The sequence below is a fragment of the Panthera leo genome, chromosome D2 (genome assembly GCF_018350215.1).
Source record: "Panthera leo isolate Ple1 chromosome D2, P.leo_Ple1_pat1.1, whole genome shotgun sequence".
Taxonomy (NCBI): domain Eukaryota; kingdom Metazoa; phylum Chordata; class Mammalia; order Carnivora; family Felidae; genus Panthera; species Panthera leo.
In genome coordinates, this window is record NC_056689.1 from 11,167,492 (window position 1) to 11,183,624 (window position 16,133).

A 16,133-nucleotide genomic window follows, 5' to 3' on the forward strand; every position below is an offset into this window, starting at 1 on the left:
CTCAAGGCTTGAACTCACAAACTCAGAAACTTGAAATCAATCTGAGCTGAAATCAAGAGTCAGACACGTAACCAGCTGGGCCACCCAGGTGCCCCTTAAGTCTTTTTCTTTGTATCTTTTGCCAAACTTGGAAAGTTTCAACTTTGATTTTTTCCAAGGTTTTTTTTTTTTTTTTTTCAGTTCCCCCTCTTTCTCCTATTCCTAGGACTCCAGTGTCACAAACGTTTGATGTTTTGTTATATTTTCACTGGTTCTTAAAGCTTTATTTTCTTTTCCAGTTTGTTTTCTGTTCTTCAGACTGGGTAGGTGATTCTCATTATTCCCTCTTTAGTTCAATGATTCTTTTCTCTGTCTCCTTTCTGCTGTTCAGTGTATCCATTAAAGGTTTCTTTATTTTCGCTATTTTTCATTTCTAAAATTTCCATTTGGTTCTTGTTCCTATCTTTCTTTCTTTGTGAAGACTTTTTTTTTTTTTTTTTCCATTTGGAAGCTTTATGATGGCTGCTTTAAAAGCCTTGTCAGAGAAATTGAAATCTTCATGAGCTGGAGATCATCCGAGTTGGTATCTAGTGATTGTCTTTTTTCATTCAAGGTTTTCTTGGTTCTTGATATGATGAGTGATTTTTTTTTTTTTTTTTAAACTGAAACCTGGGCATTTTGGTACTATGAGACTTCTCGATCTTAAATTTCTGGCTTCTTCTGACAGTAGCTAGCAGGAGAAGAGTTTAACCTGCCCTGTTCCTTGTTACTTCCAGGTGGGAGCGGAAGACCATTTCCCCACTCGGCCTCCGCGAGCACTTGAGGAAAGAAGGTCTTGTTCCCACTGGGCAGTTTGGGAGACCAGTTCCCCCTAGACCTGTACCCACACAACCCCGGCTGGAAAGGGCAAGAGTGCCTTGGTACTTCTCCCTCCCTAGCCTCTCCTGACACTTTGGACGATGCAACCCTCGTTACCACCCAGCTGGGAAAAGTCTCAGCTCCTCACAGCTCCAGCCGGGGCACCTCATTACAGCCTGATGAGGGTGGCAGGCTAGGCTCCCACTCAGTCTTCGCTGGGTGGGCCAGTTTGGACTGGTGTTTGGCTGATGTAGTACGGTTAGTACCTAAAAGCTTTCAGTTTTGCTAGAGAGATGGTTTTCTTGGTCTTCTGGCTGGACAAAGAAGGCTTTTGTTGGGGCTTTTCCTGTCGGTGCCCATCAGCATTTCTGGGTTGCCAGCTTCTTTAGCTCCAGGTCTGGCATAGATGAGGGGAAAAGAAGATCCAGGGGACTCAACCACCATGTTGTTTCTCAAGTCCCAAGTTCCATAGTCAGTCTCCTGTTTTCTATCTTTCAGAGTCTTTGTATGTTGTCTTTTATGTAATTTCCAGGGTGACAGTTGTACTTAGAAGAACAGGGAAAGGCACACGTACTCCATTTTTCTAGAAGCAGGAGCTATCAATAGCGGTGTAACGAATGGAGTTGATTTGGGGGAGCCTGGTCTTGTTTTCTGCTCCATAAATGCTATTTGTGGCAATAAACAAAATCCCATGTCCCTTCCCTCAAAGAAATTTCATTCTGGTGAGAAAACAAATTCTTCAATTAGTCCACAAATATTTTCATTTGGAAATATCTTGATACATAGAGAAAAGGTCAGGGTAAGATACTGAAGATAGTGTGCATCCCATCTGGAAGTAGATTCTAGACCAGCTAATTGTTTAGTTCAGGCATGTACCCTTGATTCTGCTGTACCTAGGCGGATCTGGGTTTGGATATCATAAACAGGTGATCAGTCTCTCAGCAAGCCTGGCAGCAGTAGTGACATTTGGTCTTTCAGGAGACACCAAACAGAAAAGGTCTGACATTGAGTCACAGAAGCGAAGGGTTCTTTTTCACTGGGTGGTGCCATGTCAGCCAAAGAAGATCCACTTGTGTGGTTGGATACGGTTTCTTTTTTTAATTAATTTTTTAATGTTTACTTATTTTTGAGAGAGAGACAGACAGAGCGTGAGCAGAGCGAGAGGGAGACACAGAATCCGAGGCAGGCTCCAGGCTCTGAGCTGTCAGCACGGAGCCCGACGTGAGGCTCAAATCCACTGTGAGATCACGACCTGAGTCGAAGTCAGACACTTAACCGACTGAGCCACCCAGGCGCCCCTGGGTACTGTCTCTACATGTAGAACTTCAGAGTCTGGCACACAGGTCTCCTCGAAGATTCTATGATACACATGATACCTTTCAATAAATCTCTCATTTGTTTAAACTGAGAAGATTTTTCTTTTCCTTTGGTGAAACTAAGAATTACTAAATCCACTTGGCTAGTTTAAGAACAGGGGGGAAAAAAAAACCCACTTGTAATTTATACTGTAATTTCACGATGTACGGATCCTGAATGAACTAAAGCCCAAAGTAAAAAGGGAAGAATTTCCATTTCATTCTTGTACCTGTTCCTGAGGTGGGGATCGAAATTCCTTTGTCTTCCTGGCAGTGAGCGCGGCCGACATGTTTAAAGCTTGCATAACTTCGTTGTAACGGAAGCGCTGATTGTCTTGGAGCTTGGCTACAAAGTCATCTGAAAAGGCCACGATGGCTTCTATCCGGTGTCGGACCTGGCAGTCACAGAGGTACTGGAGCAGCAGACACATCTGAAAAGATGATGAACAAGACATCAGGGGTGAATTCAGGAATCTTAAGTAGTTAATGTGTACCTGTGGCAGACACGCTTAGTATCAACCCTTCTATGAACAGAACTCTGAGTCTGTGTAGGCAGCACTGTGCTTGGTCCCAGGGGATAAAACCTACAGTTTTTCTAAGCTTAAAAGGGTAAATGCATGCCCCGTTGGTGGACACTTAACTGCCCTGGCCTCCTCGGCAGCTACCGGGGCTATGGCAAATGAGATATATAAGGCGAACTCAGTGAGGAGTCTTGTGGGAAAGATTTCACACCAGTAAGAACAGACTAGAACACTCTCTTTTCAAACTGGGTTTAACTGGGTAATGAGTGACATGACTGTTTCACTTTAGGATGAAAACCGCTGACTAAGGAACACAGGAAAATATTAAGAGCTGGCTTCCTGAGGACATTACTGAGTTCCTATACTAATTCTAGAACTGTGCACCTCCAGACTCTGCATGTAAATTAATTAAGTGGTTTCACTGTTCATTCATTAAATGCCGAGTTGGGTATTCAACCAGAAGTCAAAAGGATTTAAGCGTATTTATTTATTTTGAGAGAAAGAGAAAGACGGCACAAGCAAGGTAGGGACGGAGAGAGACAGGGAATCCCAAGCAGGCTCTACACTGTGTGAAGCCCGACACAGGGCTTGAACACATAAAGCGCAAGATCAAGACCTGAGATGAAACCCAAAGTCAGATGCTTAACCAACTAGCCACCCAGGCACCTCAGCTAAAAGGATTTTTAACTGAGAGAATATGTTGGTAGAAATATGCCTACAAGAGAACGCTCTGCCCATGTTTCGGAAAGCATTTAAATATACTTAATACCAATTGTGATATAAATACAAAGCAGTGTTAAAGGGAACTTTAAAACCACAACAGGGACATTTCTGCCAATGCCAGCTCTGAGGTAGCCCTAGCATCCACTCCCCTCTTCATCTCCTTCACCCCACCCCAGTGCAAGCCCCGTCCCCTTGGGTCTGGACCAGCGTGACAGCCTCTCGACTGAGTGGACTCTGGAGGACTAGCTCTTCTCCTTATCAGTTTTCATCACAGCAGCTACAATCAAATTTTTAGAATCAAATTCCCTTGTTAAAATTATTCAATGGTTGGGGCGCCTGGGTAGCTCAGTCGGTTGAGCATTCAACTTCAGCTCAGGTCATGATCTCCCTCGCGGGTTCAAGCCCAGCGTCGGGCTCTGTGCTGACGGCTCAGAGCCTGGAGCCTGCTTCTGATTCTGTGTCTCCCTCTCTCTCTGACCCTCCCCTGCTCATGCTCTGTCTCTCTCTCTCTCAAAATAAATAAGCATTAAAAAAAAGTTAAAATTAGGGGCGCCTGGGTGGCTCAGTCGGTTAAGCGTCCGACTTCGGCTCAGGTCACGATCTCGCGGTCCGTGAGTTCGAACCCCGCGTCGGGCTCTGGGCTGATGGCTCAGAGCCTGGAGCCTGCTTCTGATTCTGTGTCTCCCTCTCTCTCTGCCCCTCCCCCGTTCATGCTCTGTCTCTCTCTGTCTCAAAAAAATAAATAAACGTTAAAAAAAAAAAATTAAAAAAAAAAAAAAAAGAAAAAAAAAGTTGAAATTATTTAATGGTTTTAAATGAACTCCGAATAACATCTAAAGTCTGTCAAATGCCTGGATTCTGTTACCTGCCTCCTGCCTATCTCACCCTCTTTCCTTAGCTAATTAGGTTAAATGGCCTTTTTCTGCCTCAGAACCTTTGTTGTGCTCTGTGCTAAAAGCTCCTAGAACACTCTTCCTACTCCTTCTTTACATCTACTGGACTCCAGCTCATCCATCTGAACTCCAATTAAAAGTCACCATCTCACAGAGGACTCCCTCACCTTTCTCACGGTAATCCAGTTGAGATTTTCTTTTTACTAGTAATTCATTCTTTTCCTTCAGATCATTTAACGCAATTATCAATAAAATATTTTAACAGAAATAGATAAATACATGTATATTTCCCTTAGAGACTGTGAATGTCTGGAAGGTACAGCTGGCAAGTTTTTCCTCCACCCAGAACCACACGCCTGGCTCAAAGGAAGACCTCAATCAATGTTGACTGAGGACTGAAAAGTAAAAGAGCCTGTCAATGATGCAAACATCAAATGGACTCTTATGGACTGAAGACATGTTAAGAAAGGATCTTTCAGGGGTGCCTGGGTGGCTCAGTCGGTTAGGCGGCCGACTTCGGCTCAGGTCACGATCTCGCGGTCCGTGAGTTCGAGCCCCGCGTCGGGCTCTGTGCTGACAGCTCAGAGCCTGGAGCCTGTTTCGGATTCTGTGTCTCCCTCTCTCTGACCCTTCCCTGTTCATGCTCTGTCTCTCCGTGTCTCAAAAATAAATAAAACGTTAAAAAAAAAAAATTTAAAAAAAAAGAAAGGATATTTCAGACATCTTGATAAGCACAAGAAACAGGCAATGTCTTTAATTCCTTAGAAACATACATGCAGGAAGCAAAATCTTGCTGTGTGAGAATGGGCACACCTACTGGTAACAAAGTGTTCTATGGCTAGTGAGAGTGGGGGCAGGGTAGGAAGGGGTAAGGGGTCCCTTCTGTTTCAGGCATTCCAACAAATGGTTGGTGGAATGCATCTGCAGAAATAAGAGGAAAGAGAAATTGCTAATGAAGAGGAGGAGAAAAAGTGCCTGACACACACACTCAAATCACTAAATGTATTTCTTATCAACTACTGTCAACTGACACCATTAGAAAATTCATGAATTCCATTCTAATTTTTTTTTTAAATTTTTTTTTAACGTTTATTTATTTTTGAGACAGAGGAGAGACAGAGCATGAACGGGGGAGGGTCAGAGAGAGAGAGGGAGATACAAAACCTGAAACAGGCTCCAGGCTCTGAGCTGTCAGCACAGAGCCCGACGTGGGGCTCAAACCCACGAACCATGAGATCATGACCTGAGCTGAAGTCGGACGCTTAACCAACTGAGCCACCCAGGCGCCCCTCATTCTAATTTTTTTTTTAATGCTTATTTACTTTTGAGAGAGAGAGAGAGAGAGACAGACAGAGACAGAGAGAGAGAGGGAGACACAGGATCCAAAGCAGGCTCCAGGCTCTGAGATGTCAGCATAGAGCCCAGTGCGGGGCTGGAACCCACAAACCGTGAGATTATGACCTGAGCTGAAGTCGGACGCTTAAGTGACTGAGACACCCAGGTGTCCCATTCACGAATTCCATTCTAAATGCAAGAAAATTATACTGGCACATCCCAAAACACAACAGGAAGTTGGTTAATTTTATGAAAAACGATTATACACGAACACAAAAATACACACACACCCCTCCCCCACCACCAAGAGGAAAAGAGACAAAGGCAAATATCAATACCTAAATAGTTAGTGACCCTGAAATTCACTAAAAAAAATTTTGTTGTTGTTGTTTGTTTTTTCATTTTGTTTTGTTTTCTGATTACCTGCAATTTAACTGGCTCAGGCAGTTTCATTTGGAGCAGTCCTTCCTTGGGCCTCTTACCCCCTTTGGCTTCTTCTTCTCCAGCTCCTTCTGGCTTGGAGTCTTCCATGGAGGGCTCTTTCTCCAGAGCCTCAGTGTCTTCTTCCGGAGTGGCGGCTTCCTTGAACACACTGGGCTCTATCAGCTGCAAGATGTGTTTTAAGTCGTCATTGTGGAAGATCCCCATGATGAGCAGAGTATAGAAAAGCTTGATGAGAGGTACAAAGAGAAATTCAGTGGTGCCCCCCACGGGGTCCCGGGCATGCAGGCTGCCCTCTTTAACAGCTTCTGTCAGCATCTGAATGGTTTTGGCCTTCAGGATGTCCAGTGGGAACTCTGGACTGTATTGGTAGCATTCGTTATTGATGCTCACAAAACTGGGGGAGGAGAACTGTATCCGTGGCCTGAGGGAGGTGCTGAGGCCAATCCCGGGGAGGCCGTGCTTTTTGTTCTCATCAGGGAAGAGGGTGATGCTCTTGGTCTCCTCCGTCATGGGCACGATGAACTCACTGTTCATCATGAGCCTGGCAGTGGCGTAGGAGCTCAGGTGGATGTCAATCAGCAGGTCATAGTAGCCGGCCCGCAGCAAACCGGGCATGTACTTGTTCTCGATGGCGTAGAGCAGCTGGGGTTCGTCCACGTGGCTGCACAACGCATGCGCCACCCGGTGGTTCCCGAGGGCGCAGACGGCGGAGTAAAGCCGGAGCGTGTGGTAGTGGAATTTCAGCAGCTCTTCCTGCTCTGTCAGCTCCAGTATGTCCACAGATCTGTACACAGGAGGAGAGTGGTAGCAAGGTCAGGTGGGGAAAAGTTCTAAAAACTCCGCATCACAGGAGAAATCTAAGTACCTCATGAATTTCAAAAAGTTACGGAAACATATCTTTGTTCCCGATTTTCTATGACAGGTTTCATGATGGTGTATTTTTTTTTTTTCTCCGTCAGTACTAGGTATTTTACAAGTTTTCCTCCGTATGCAATTTTACGTGGGAAATTTCTAACCACTAGTGGTTGAAGCTGCTTCATCCTCCATCAATCACCCTCAGGTTTGGGGCACCTCTCGTAGACACGGAGTCTCGATCTGCACCCGTGTCTCCTTTCCTTTCAGAATTTGAGCCCTCCTTAGAAAATCTTGAATCTCCTTTTCCAACTTGGCTAAGCTGCCCCAGAAAGCCAGAGACCTTTTCCTTAGGCTAAGTTGTCCCTGTCTCTGACCTATGATTAGTGATTCGCCTGACCAGTCGGAAGTAAGAGAATGGAGGACTAATGCTTCTGAAGTGATGTACCTTCTTACACATCCCTCACGGCCCCAGACTTAGACCAGTGCAGCCCTGGTTTCCATCGGGTATGTATGGCTTGTGAAACAAATACTATTTGTGATATTTCGCGTAGCAAAGTTTCTACTGGGAAGCTGAGTCTACGCTGGGCCATTTTGCTTCTAGAATGTATCATGCCCTTCCGACCCATAAAAAACTTAAAATGGCCAGAATATGCCTAAAGTAAAGCCATTCCTTTCAAAACAAAGTCAATTTTAAGAGGACGTAATTCCTTTCGATGTGCTAATGTTTCTACACTATTTATTTAAATTATTAAGATTGCCCATGGGTGACACTGTAGAATTGAAAGTAGAAACTTGATATATTCACAATAAAAGGAATGACTCATTCATCTAGAAAAGTGTCCTTGGTGAGACTATAATATAAACTCATCAGAACGTGGGTTATTATATGACTTCATTAATATTCGTCTAGCAGTTAACCCCTACACAGTAGAAGCTGAGTAATTACCTGTGATTATTTGCTGTTAAGCTCTGTCACCGTCCCCCATACTCGATCATCCTGTCCATGCCCATCCACTGTGTCTATGCTTCCCGGGTCACAGGTATTCTATGAAAAGCCACTGTGGCTTGATGGTGCAAAGTTATTCCAGACCCTACCGCCCAAATCTCAGCATCAGAAGCATTCTGAGTGAGAAACTCAAAGCAAATGATGACTCACCTAGGCCTCCGGGAAACCACACAACTGTGGGGCCCGGCTGCTAGCACCCAATTCTTGGGAAGGTATATCTAAGCAGGCCTTTTCTCTCAAAGTATAGCGGACAATGATTCCCATGTCTTACCTAGGCCCTCCAGGCTCTCAAGAAGACTATGAGCCTGGCTGATGGTCAAAATATATAAACCTGTTCACCGTAGCAACACAGAACCTCTGCATTCTAGCTTCTTAGTGAAGAACACAACTTAGCCTACCATCTAATTCCTCTCAGACTGCTAGTTTCTAGAAAAAACATCTAAGGACTCCACAATTTACATTAGCTACTGCCCCTTCCAACCCACCTCCTATTATTCACTTTAGGGCACCCTGTTACTTCCTTTAAAGCACCTCTCTTCCCGACTAGACCATGAAATCTTTTAAGGTAAGGGTCCCATCTGTTTTGTACACCATTTAGTATCCAATGCCAGGGACACAATGAGAACTAATATATGTCTGGAATGAATGAATAAGAGAATTCTGGAAGGATCTATAGTCTCCATCTCATGACTCTACATTTAGGTCAGGGCAAACCAAAGCATATACCTCAACTACTTTAATCTGTCTTTCCACACCAACTCCTTATAGCAATATTCATACTTTAATAAGCTATGGATTTACTTGGGAGGATAGCAAAAGAAATAACTTGTTATTCTATCTGTTACAAGGACATTATTTTATCTGTTTAAATATAAAATATAACACCTCCTTAGCACACGCCATACTGTTGTTGGTAAATATTCTCCCTCTTCTTCCGTCTGTCCTGTATATGGGGTAGTCTGATCTGCCCTACTTAGCTTGGGCTTGACTCTATGACTTGCTTAGGCAGGTCATAAATAAAATAAATAAAATAAATAAACTGTGAGTGAATGTAACATCTGCCACAAGCAAAAAGAAGTTCTAAGAGACCTGAAGTGTCTGTTAACCCTCCTGTACAACCACCATTGGCCGTGGAAACTGTATGTCCCAGATCGGAGCTGCCCCATCAATTTGGGTCTCAGGGTAAGAAGGAGGAAGTCCGCACTCATAGCCCACCACAGCCTGGAGCAGAGCTACAGCGGACCAACAACCTCACGTAACGTGAGCAAAAGATTCACGTCTGTTCACAAGCCACTGAGACGTGGGGGTTGTTATTGCATTAAAAGCTAATATAATACCTTACACTCTTCAACAGTCCTCAATGGAGAAATATTTTTCATAAGTCAATATCATTCTTTTATACATCAAATATTACAGAGGGTCTACTATGGATGAAGCACTGTGCACTGGTGATACGATGGTGAACAACATCGACACAATTCCTGCCCTAAGGGAGCTGACCATCTAGCTGAGGAGGGAAATCTTAACCAAAAAGTACGTAAATTATGAACAGTGATACGTGTCACGAAGGAACCAGAGAACTAACATGTATGTAGTGCCATCCCAAATTGTTAAGTATTAATTATTGGCCATGTCATTGGGGCATGAGAAAAAGCTTCTACTCAGCCACTAGTTGGCATATCCCTTTGTTATTCTGAATTTGGGAACTCATCAGATTTTTCTTTGGCTTCTAGGAAGCCTGAAGCCACTGTGGGACTTTACCAACCACACAGAATGATGTGGTGTGAGTGACCCCGTGCCAGTCTCGCCCTAGGCTTTGTTGTTTTCCTGTCCTCACCTTGCCTGCATATCTGGTTCTAGTGACTCTTTTGTGTGCATTTGTATTTCATACATTTTGGGAAAATGACTCAAACTCTTCATGATCTATAGTGAGAGTTCATTTATTTAATGTTTATTTATTTTTGAGGAAGAGAGAGAGAAAGAGCATGAATAGGGAAGGGGCAGAGAGAGAGGGACACACAAAATCTAAAGCAGGCTCCAGGCTTTGAGCTGTCAGCACACAGCCTGATGCGGGGCTCGAACTCACGAACCAGGAGATCATGACCTGAGCTGAAGTGGGACATTTCACCGACTGAGCCACCCAGGCGCCCCAGAGATAAGATATTTTTAAGCTTCATTTTCTTTCCCCAGCAGCACACCTGAGCCCCCGGCCAATGGTCTAATTCAAAGGGCCCTAATCAGACGGTAAAGGGCACACAGGGCTGACCTGTTCTCCTCCGGGATATGGAGAGACATGAACTGCAGAGGATCCAAACACTGCACCAGCCAGCCTTGGCGCTCACTTATTCGAGACACATCTACCTTCAGGAACTGGTTGGGCATTCTGCTCCACAGGACGTGGGACAGAAACTGCACGTGGAGACGCGGGGGACACTGTGGCACAGGGTTTTTGTGCTCACTCTTGAATAATCCCGCGGAGAGAGGCATCACATTCTAGGGAGCAGAAAAAGAACTAATTTGTAACAATCCGTGGGGTTAATAACGTAATGACCACAGTTCTGCACAGGAAAGAGATCCTGGAAGCGAGATACCCTCTGCGTCCGGCAACGTTAATACAAGAAATAACAGAACTTGGGATGAATGGCTCCTGAAAGGTCAAGAGGCGAAAACATCCTGAGAGAACATACCTAAAATTTCAGGGCTGGCAAACAGGCTTGGGGAGCTAGATTTCTTTCGCAAACACTCCCTGGTACGCTGAGAATGCAGCTACAACCAAGTAGAACCACGTAATCTGCGTATTTTTTTACCAAGCTGGGCCCTCGCCAAATCCGGCAAGCCTGCGGCTGTCTGCGGTACCAAACTCCAGGAAGAGTTGCACGCACTTGGCTCTCTCTCCTGGTCTGTCCTCTGTCGCCCACCTTATCCTTCAAGTGCTCACTCACTGGCTCCCTCACTCACAAGTCAGGTTTGTCAGGTTTCAGCAGCCAGTCCTACACCGGGAGACAGCTCAACAGACAAACAGCACCATCACACAAGACAACAGAGTTCATCAGACATTAACACAATCTAATTGTTCTTCACCCTGCTCCAGCTTCAGTATGGATCACCTTCACCCTTCCTAGTGCCTTCAGTCTGATCTCAGGGCAACACAGGTCTCTACTTGGCCGAAGCTTATTCATTCACTCATGACCCTGACACCCCCTCTGCCTGCTCGTCCTGGGCCATATGGAAACAACGCTCTCACCTCTCCCATTACCTTCAGTGCCTCCCTCTCCCATAAAGTCTTGTCTACTGCGTACTTTCAGACTATCTCATCCTCCAGCTACCTTCCTATTCTCTTCTGATAATGGAGAGGGCGGGGAGGAAAGCCAGATACTGCTTTGGGCCCTGAGTGAACAAAACACACAAAACCCCTCCTCTCATCCAGCTTCCATTTTTTTTTTTTAACTGGAAACATAAAATAGACAAAGTTAAAAAGCAAATTAAATAGCATATGACAAAAGAGGTCACGGTGGGGACCCAGGAAAGAGGAAGCAGAATGCAGGACAGCAATAATAAGGAGGATGATCATAATGGGTACGGCTGAGAAGGTGACATCCCTTCCATGCAGAAGGGACAGTCAATGCAAAGGACCCAAGGAGGAAGTCTGCCTGGCAAGTCTGAGGAAGAGCTGGAGGCCAGATCGATCTTTCTGTCTATATATTTATTCACCCAAATTTGCTGTCTTTCTCTAATTTTCAACCTTGAATTCACTATAGTATAGCTTCGTCCATCATTTTGCCCAAATTCTTCTGGCAAGGTCGGAAGCCCTCCTAACCAACAGGAGTCATGGATTCCTTTCACCCATATTATGTTTGCCTTTCTGTGGCTGCTGAGCATCTCATTTTACAAAAGTAGACATTGAGCTCACGCAGTTTAAGGAGCATGTCCAAAGTCACCGAGCCAGCACTGTAAAACCTCCCACCGCACTCCACCCCGACGTGCAGCTGGCATCTCAACTTGTACAACCGCAAAATTCAATTCAGTTCCTTTTCCTGAATTTCAACAAGCTCTTCCGCTTGTTGTCTTAGCATCCCTTAGTTTGTCCAAACTCAAAAAATTAATTTAATCCTTGATTCTTCATTCTCCTTGAGTACCTGAATCCAATTCATCAATGAATACTATCTGTCCAATTCACTGTCAAATTCTATTCATTTCTCCTCTAAAACATCTTCTCATTTACCCCTCTCTCTCTCCAACATGACTTCTCAGGCTCTCATCATCTCCCATGCGGATGGCATCAAATCATCAATAACTCAGCATTACTGCCTCTTCTCATTCTTGTGAGAACAGATACTTCCCACATTTCCACCTCCATATTACTGCCAATGTATTTTTCCAAAACCGGTTTACTTATGCTCAGTCCCCAGCTTCCAGTTTCCAATGGGATCAACACTGCCTATACAGTAGGTACCAACCTCTTAGAGAGGCATTCAAGGCCTTCCCAGGTTGGCTTCAGTCCACCTTCTCTCAATGTTAATCTCCAGCCACATCCTGGAAGTCACCTTTTGTTACAGCCATATTGAATTCTTTAACCTTCAGCACTTTGACTCAAATATTTTTGCTTTCTCTTGCCCTTCCTCGGCCTAGGATGTCCTCTCCTACTAAGTGTATTCTGAGATCTCTTATTCAACAGTTATGAGTCAACCTAAATGCCTCCTCTTCTCTTTGCTTTACCCGATCCATCCCCCTCCAACCTCCACCTTGTTCTTTCATTTGTTCCTGGAGTATTCTATATGTGCACTATTCTAGCACTTACCACAATGTACCAGTTTCGTGTCGTTAAGCCCATTTACTAGCTCACCTGTGAGTTCCAGATAATCAAGTGGTATTGTTATTTGGCATTTTTGTTCCATATAAGCCTAGTTTCATTGAGTAATATATTTTTGATGACCACAGAGAAAGCCTTTTTTGTTCTTCTTCTTACAGAATATTTAATAAGTGATTTAAATTGTGGCACAAACCCTTTCTAATAAATTAACATGGCCCTAGCCACCTGAAGGAAATTACAGAACTTTCAAGCATGGCTTACCTTTTTTTAAAAGAGTCACTTCTGTCACTAACATCGCTGCTAAAAAAAAATACCGAATTTATTTAAGGAGAAGTAGCCGCTATTCCCTAAGAGGAAGACCCCAAACAGAATACCAGCAATGAATCTTTCTTACCTTGATTCTTCCCAGCTCAAACTGGAAAACGTTGGGACTTGTAGCTTGGGCAAAAGCTGCAGGAAATAATTTCGTACTTGGCTCCACCTTAGATAAAGAAATGAATTTGGAAGTATTAGTCAAAGAAGGAACACCAAGAAAAATATTTTCTTTATAATGACCAAGGAACACTTGAAAGAAGGGGCCCAGACACTTTTGTGTTCTTTCAGATGGATCTCCTCTTTCAACAAATATTCAGGGTATCTCATTTCGTTGTTATGCGAACATTTTTGGAGGCCTGTACTGTTTCCCCCCCAAGGGCAGTGTTATTATTCAAAGAGAACTAAAAAGGCCCAATTAGACTCATTTCGGTTTTCATTTTCGTCTATTTTCTAAGGTACTTTTCGATCTTCTAGAATGTGCTTTTTGTGCGTGGGGACAAAACGCTTTCTTCCCAGAAGCACGCCACCATCCCTGCCCACGGACCTGGTAGTAGGTGCTCAGCTCCTTGCCGTTGGCGGTGAATGTGAGAAGCCCACTGGCAGCATCCACCACGCACCCGATCTCCAGGCCATTATTGTTGCGTCCTTGCCCTGGGCTCATGCTCTCGCCCGCGCACACCATATAGCAGTTGCTGCGTTTGATGCTGGATTTCAAAAACAAACAAACAAAACACAAAAAACAAAAAACAAAACACATTTTTATCTTTGTACGACCACAGATACAATAGAAAGCATGTATATCTTGCAAACTAAACCTAAATTATGCTGTGCAAGCAACAAGCTCATGCTGTAATGGGAGAGGTGCACAAAGGGCCGATTCTGTGATTCGGAGCAAAAAGTCCACTGACGTCGTGGATATTCTGAATCCGGTCTTACACGTTTCTAAATTTTGCACCTAATGGAGACAGGTCAACAAGTCGGAAACAAGTAAAAACTGACCTGCGCCTTCCCCTCCAAAAACTCAAACCAAACTGGACCTTGTTCTGAGGTTCAAAAAAGTTTAACTAATAATCATCCAAATTTGCAATTTTCATTCTCCTCATTCTCATGTTTTTGTTTTTTTAATCACTTGTTCTGAGATGAGAAGCAGTCATTTCCGAACACCGTCAAAGTCCTTAGGCAAATTCTACCTGAGCCATCAGTGATTCAACATATTTAAAATTTGGCTAACACTATGCCCCTTTGTGGACAATTCCTGGTGATCTGTTATGAGAGAAAGAATTAGCTAGAATATGCATAACATCACTGACGTTAACAACAAACCCCCACCTGAGTTTCACCCCCACCGAAACCTTTCCCAGAGATGGTAATAAACCTAAAGTGACTTGAGTTTTGCCTCCTTCCCTTTCTCTGCCACAGCAGAGTGAAAATGTTAATGAAACTGGCAAAAAAAAAAAAAAAAAAAAAGTCAAAGGCAGGCAAGTAGGAGGAAAAGAAAAAGAAGGCTGAGATAAAAATCAGTTTCGGAATAATCAGGTTGGCTGTGTTTCTTTGCACTCCTTACAAAACATTCAACAACCCTTCCCTGCCCTCTATTTCTTACACTAAGATCATCTATCCAGGTATCCCATCCCTCTGTTGGGTTATTTCCTTGTACCGTTGCCATCTTTGAAAATCAAATGGGTCCTTCAAGAATGTTCCCAGAGACAGGTGGGTATGGGGCTCCCATACTGTTGTAAAGAAAGCACTCTTTCCTGGACATTCTGGCTTGGCCCATGGTCTCAAGGGCTAAGTTCCACAGTTTTAAGTGTGACAACCCGAAGGCAGGAGAGTGAGCTTCTGGTCACCAAAAATGATGATGCAGGTATATAAGAAAAGCAACATTATGGCGGACTCCCTCTATGACACCTGTCACAGCAGATCAGAGAGGATGCATGGGCACAAAAGACAGATGCAAATGGCCAGATCTTCTCTTGTCTTATTCCACAAGGAAGATAGCCTTCTTCACTTTTTTGAAGGTTTGGTTTGAGTTTGGTTTGTTTTACAAATGAAAAAAGGATGGCACAGAAAGTGGAACTGACTTACCCAAAGCCACACAGCGAGTCAATGGCAAAGCTGAGGAAAGAACCCACTTCTCCTCAGTCTGAGTTAAAATGCGTCCACCTGGTCTAAACTACCAGCCCACACTGTCTTCACAGTTTTCTCCCCACCGCGTAAACCGTTCCCGAGATACATTTCAGACCATAAAAGCCTCACATCCACCCATCTCTAATCCCTAAAACAAAGGCTTAGTACTGGCAACCCAAGCTGTTAGTCACATACGAGGTCACCTGAAGGAATGTAGACTGTTACCCACAAAGGATGCACTGCTCTTACTTTATAATGTTTTTCACTTTTAACGTATTCAGATTCCTTACTGGCTTGTATGCACAACAAAACGGACACTGACATGAATGGTTTCATGATATTGTTCCTATAAATACAACGCGATCCTGGACATGAAATCCAAGGGGGGAAAAAAACCCAAAAAAACAAAAAAAACACCTAGATTTATCAACATGTTTATCAGATGTCATTCGCATAAGAAAAAACAATTGAGAAAAACCGACCTTTCGTGTACTTTTCCCTTTTCATCTCCTAGAGTAACGGTTACTGTACGAACTCTGTCCAAGTCAAAGCCTGTATCATACTGATGGAAATCTGATGTAATCCAGCCCACCCAGACGTTAGCAGGTTCTTGGCCGGGAAAGATTCTCACTGAGTAATAGTACTGTCAAGACAGCAAAAGCAAGTGTTGGCAAAGTTAAAAAGAAACAAAACTTTGATACGCAATGCCTTTGAATTGCCTGACTGCATTTCTTTGCTTAAAATCACTCGGCCTAACTAAAATGTAACAAGAACAAACAGTGGACGCTGGAAGAAGGTAAGTCTTAAAGCAGAGATAATGGAAAGGAAATCAGAAATAATGGGAAGAAGAGAAATGATCTTGTCGGAGCAAACACACTAAATAATTTGAGGTCTTTCATACTCCTAAAATAT

The 16,133-nt window shown here is 43.8% G+C and overlaps 1 protein-coding gene across 1 annotated transcript in view; it reads right to left on the minus strand.

Moving 5' to 3' along the window:
• Positions 1-16,133, minus strand: part of RYR2 (ryanodine receptor 2) — a 765,551-nt gene that overhangs the window by 231,352 nt on the left and 518,066 nt on the right. The window contains exons 33-38 of the mRNA XM_042907783.1: positions 15,704-15,864; positions 13,639-13,798; positions 13,174-13,260; positions 10,236-10,462; positions 6,088-6,892; positions 2,423-2,623 (exon numbers count right to left, since the gene is read on the minus strand). Coding sequence (XP_042763717.1) covers positions 2,423-2,623; positions 6,088-6,892; positions 10,236-10,462; positions 13,174-13,260; positions 13,639-13,798; positions 15,704-15,864 — 1,641 coding nt within the window. The remainder of the gene's footprint in view (positions 1-2,422; positions 2,624-6,087; positions 6,893-10,235; positions 10,463-13,173; positions 13,261-13,638; positions 13,799-15,703; positions 15,865-16,133) is intronic.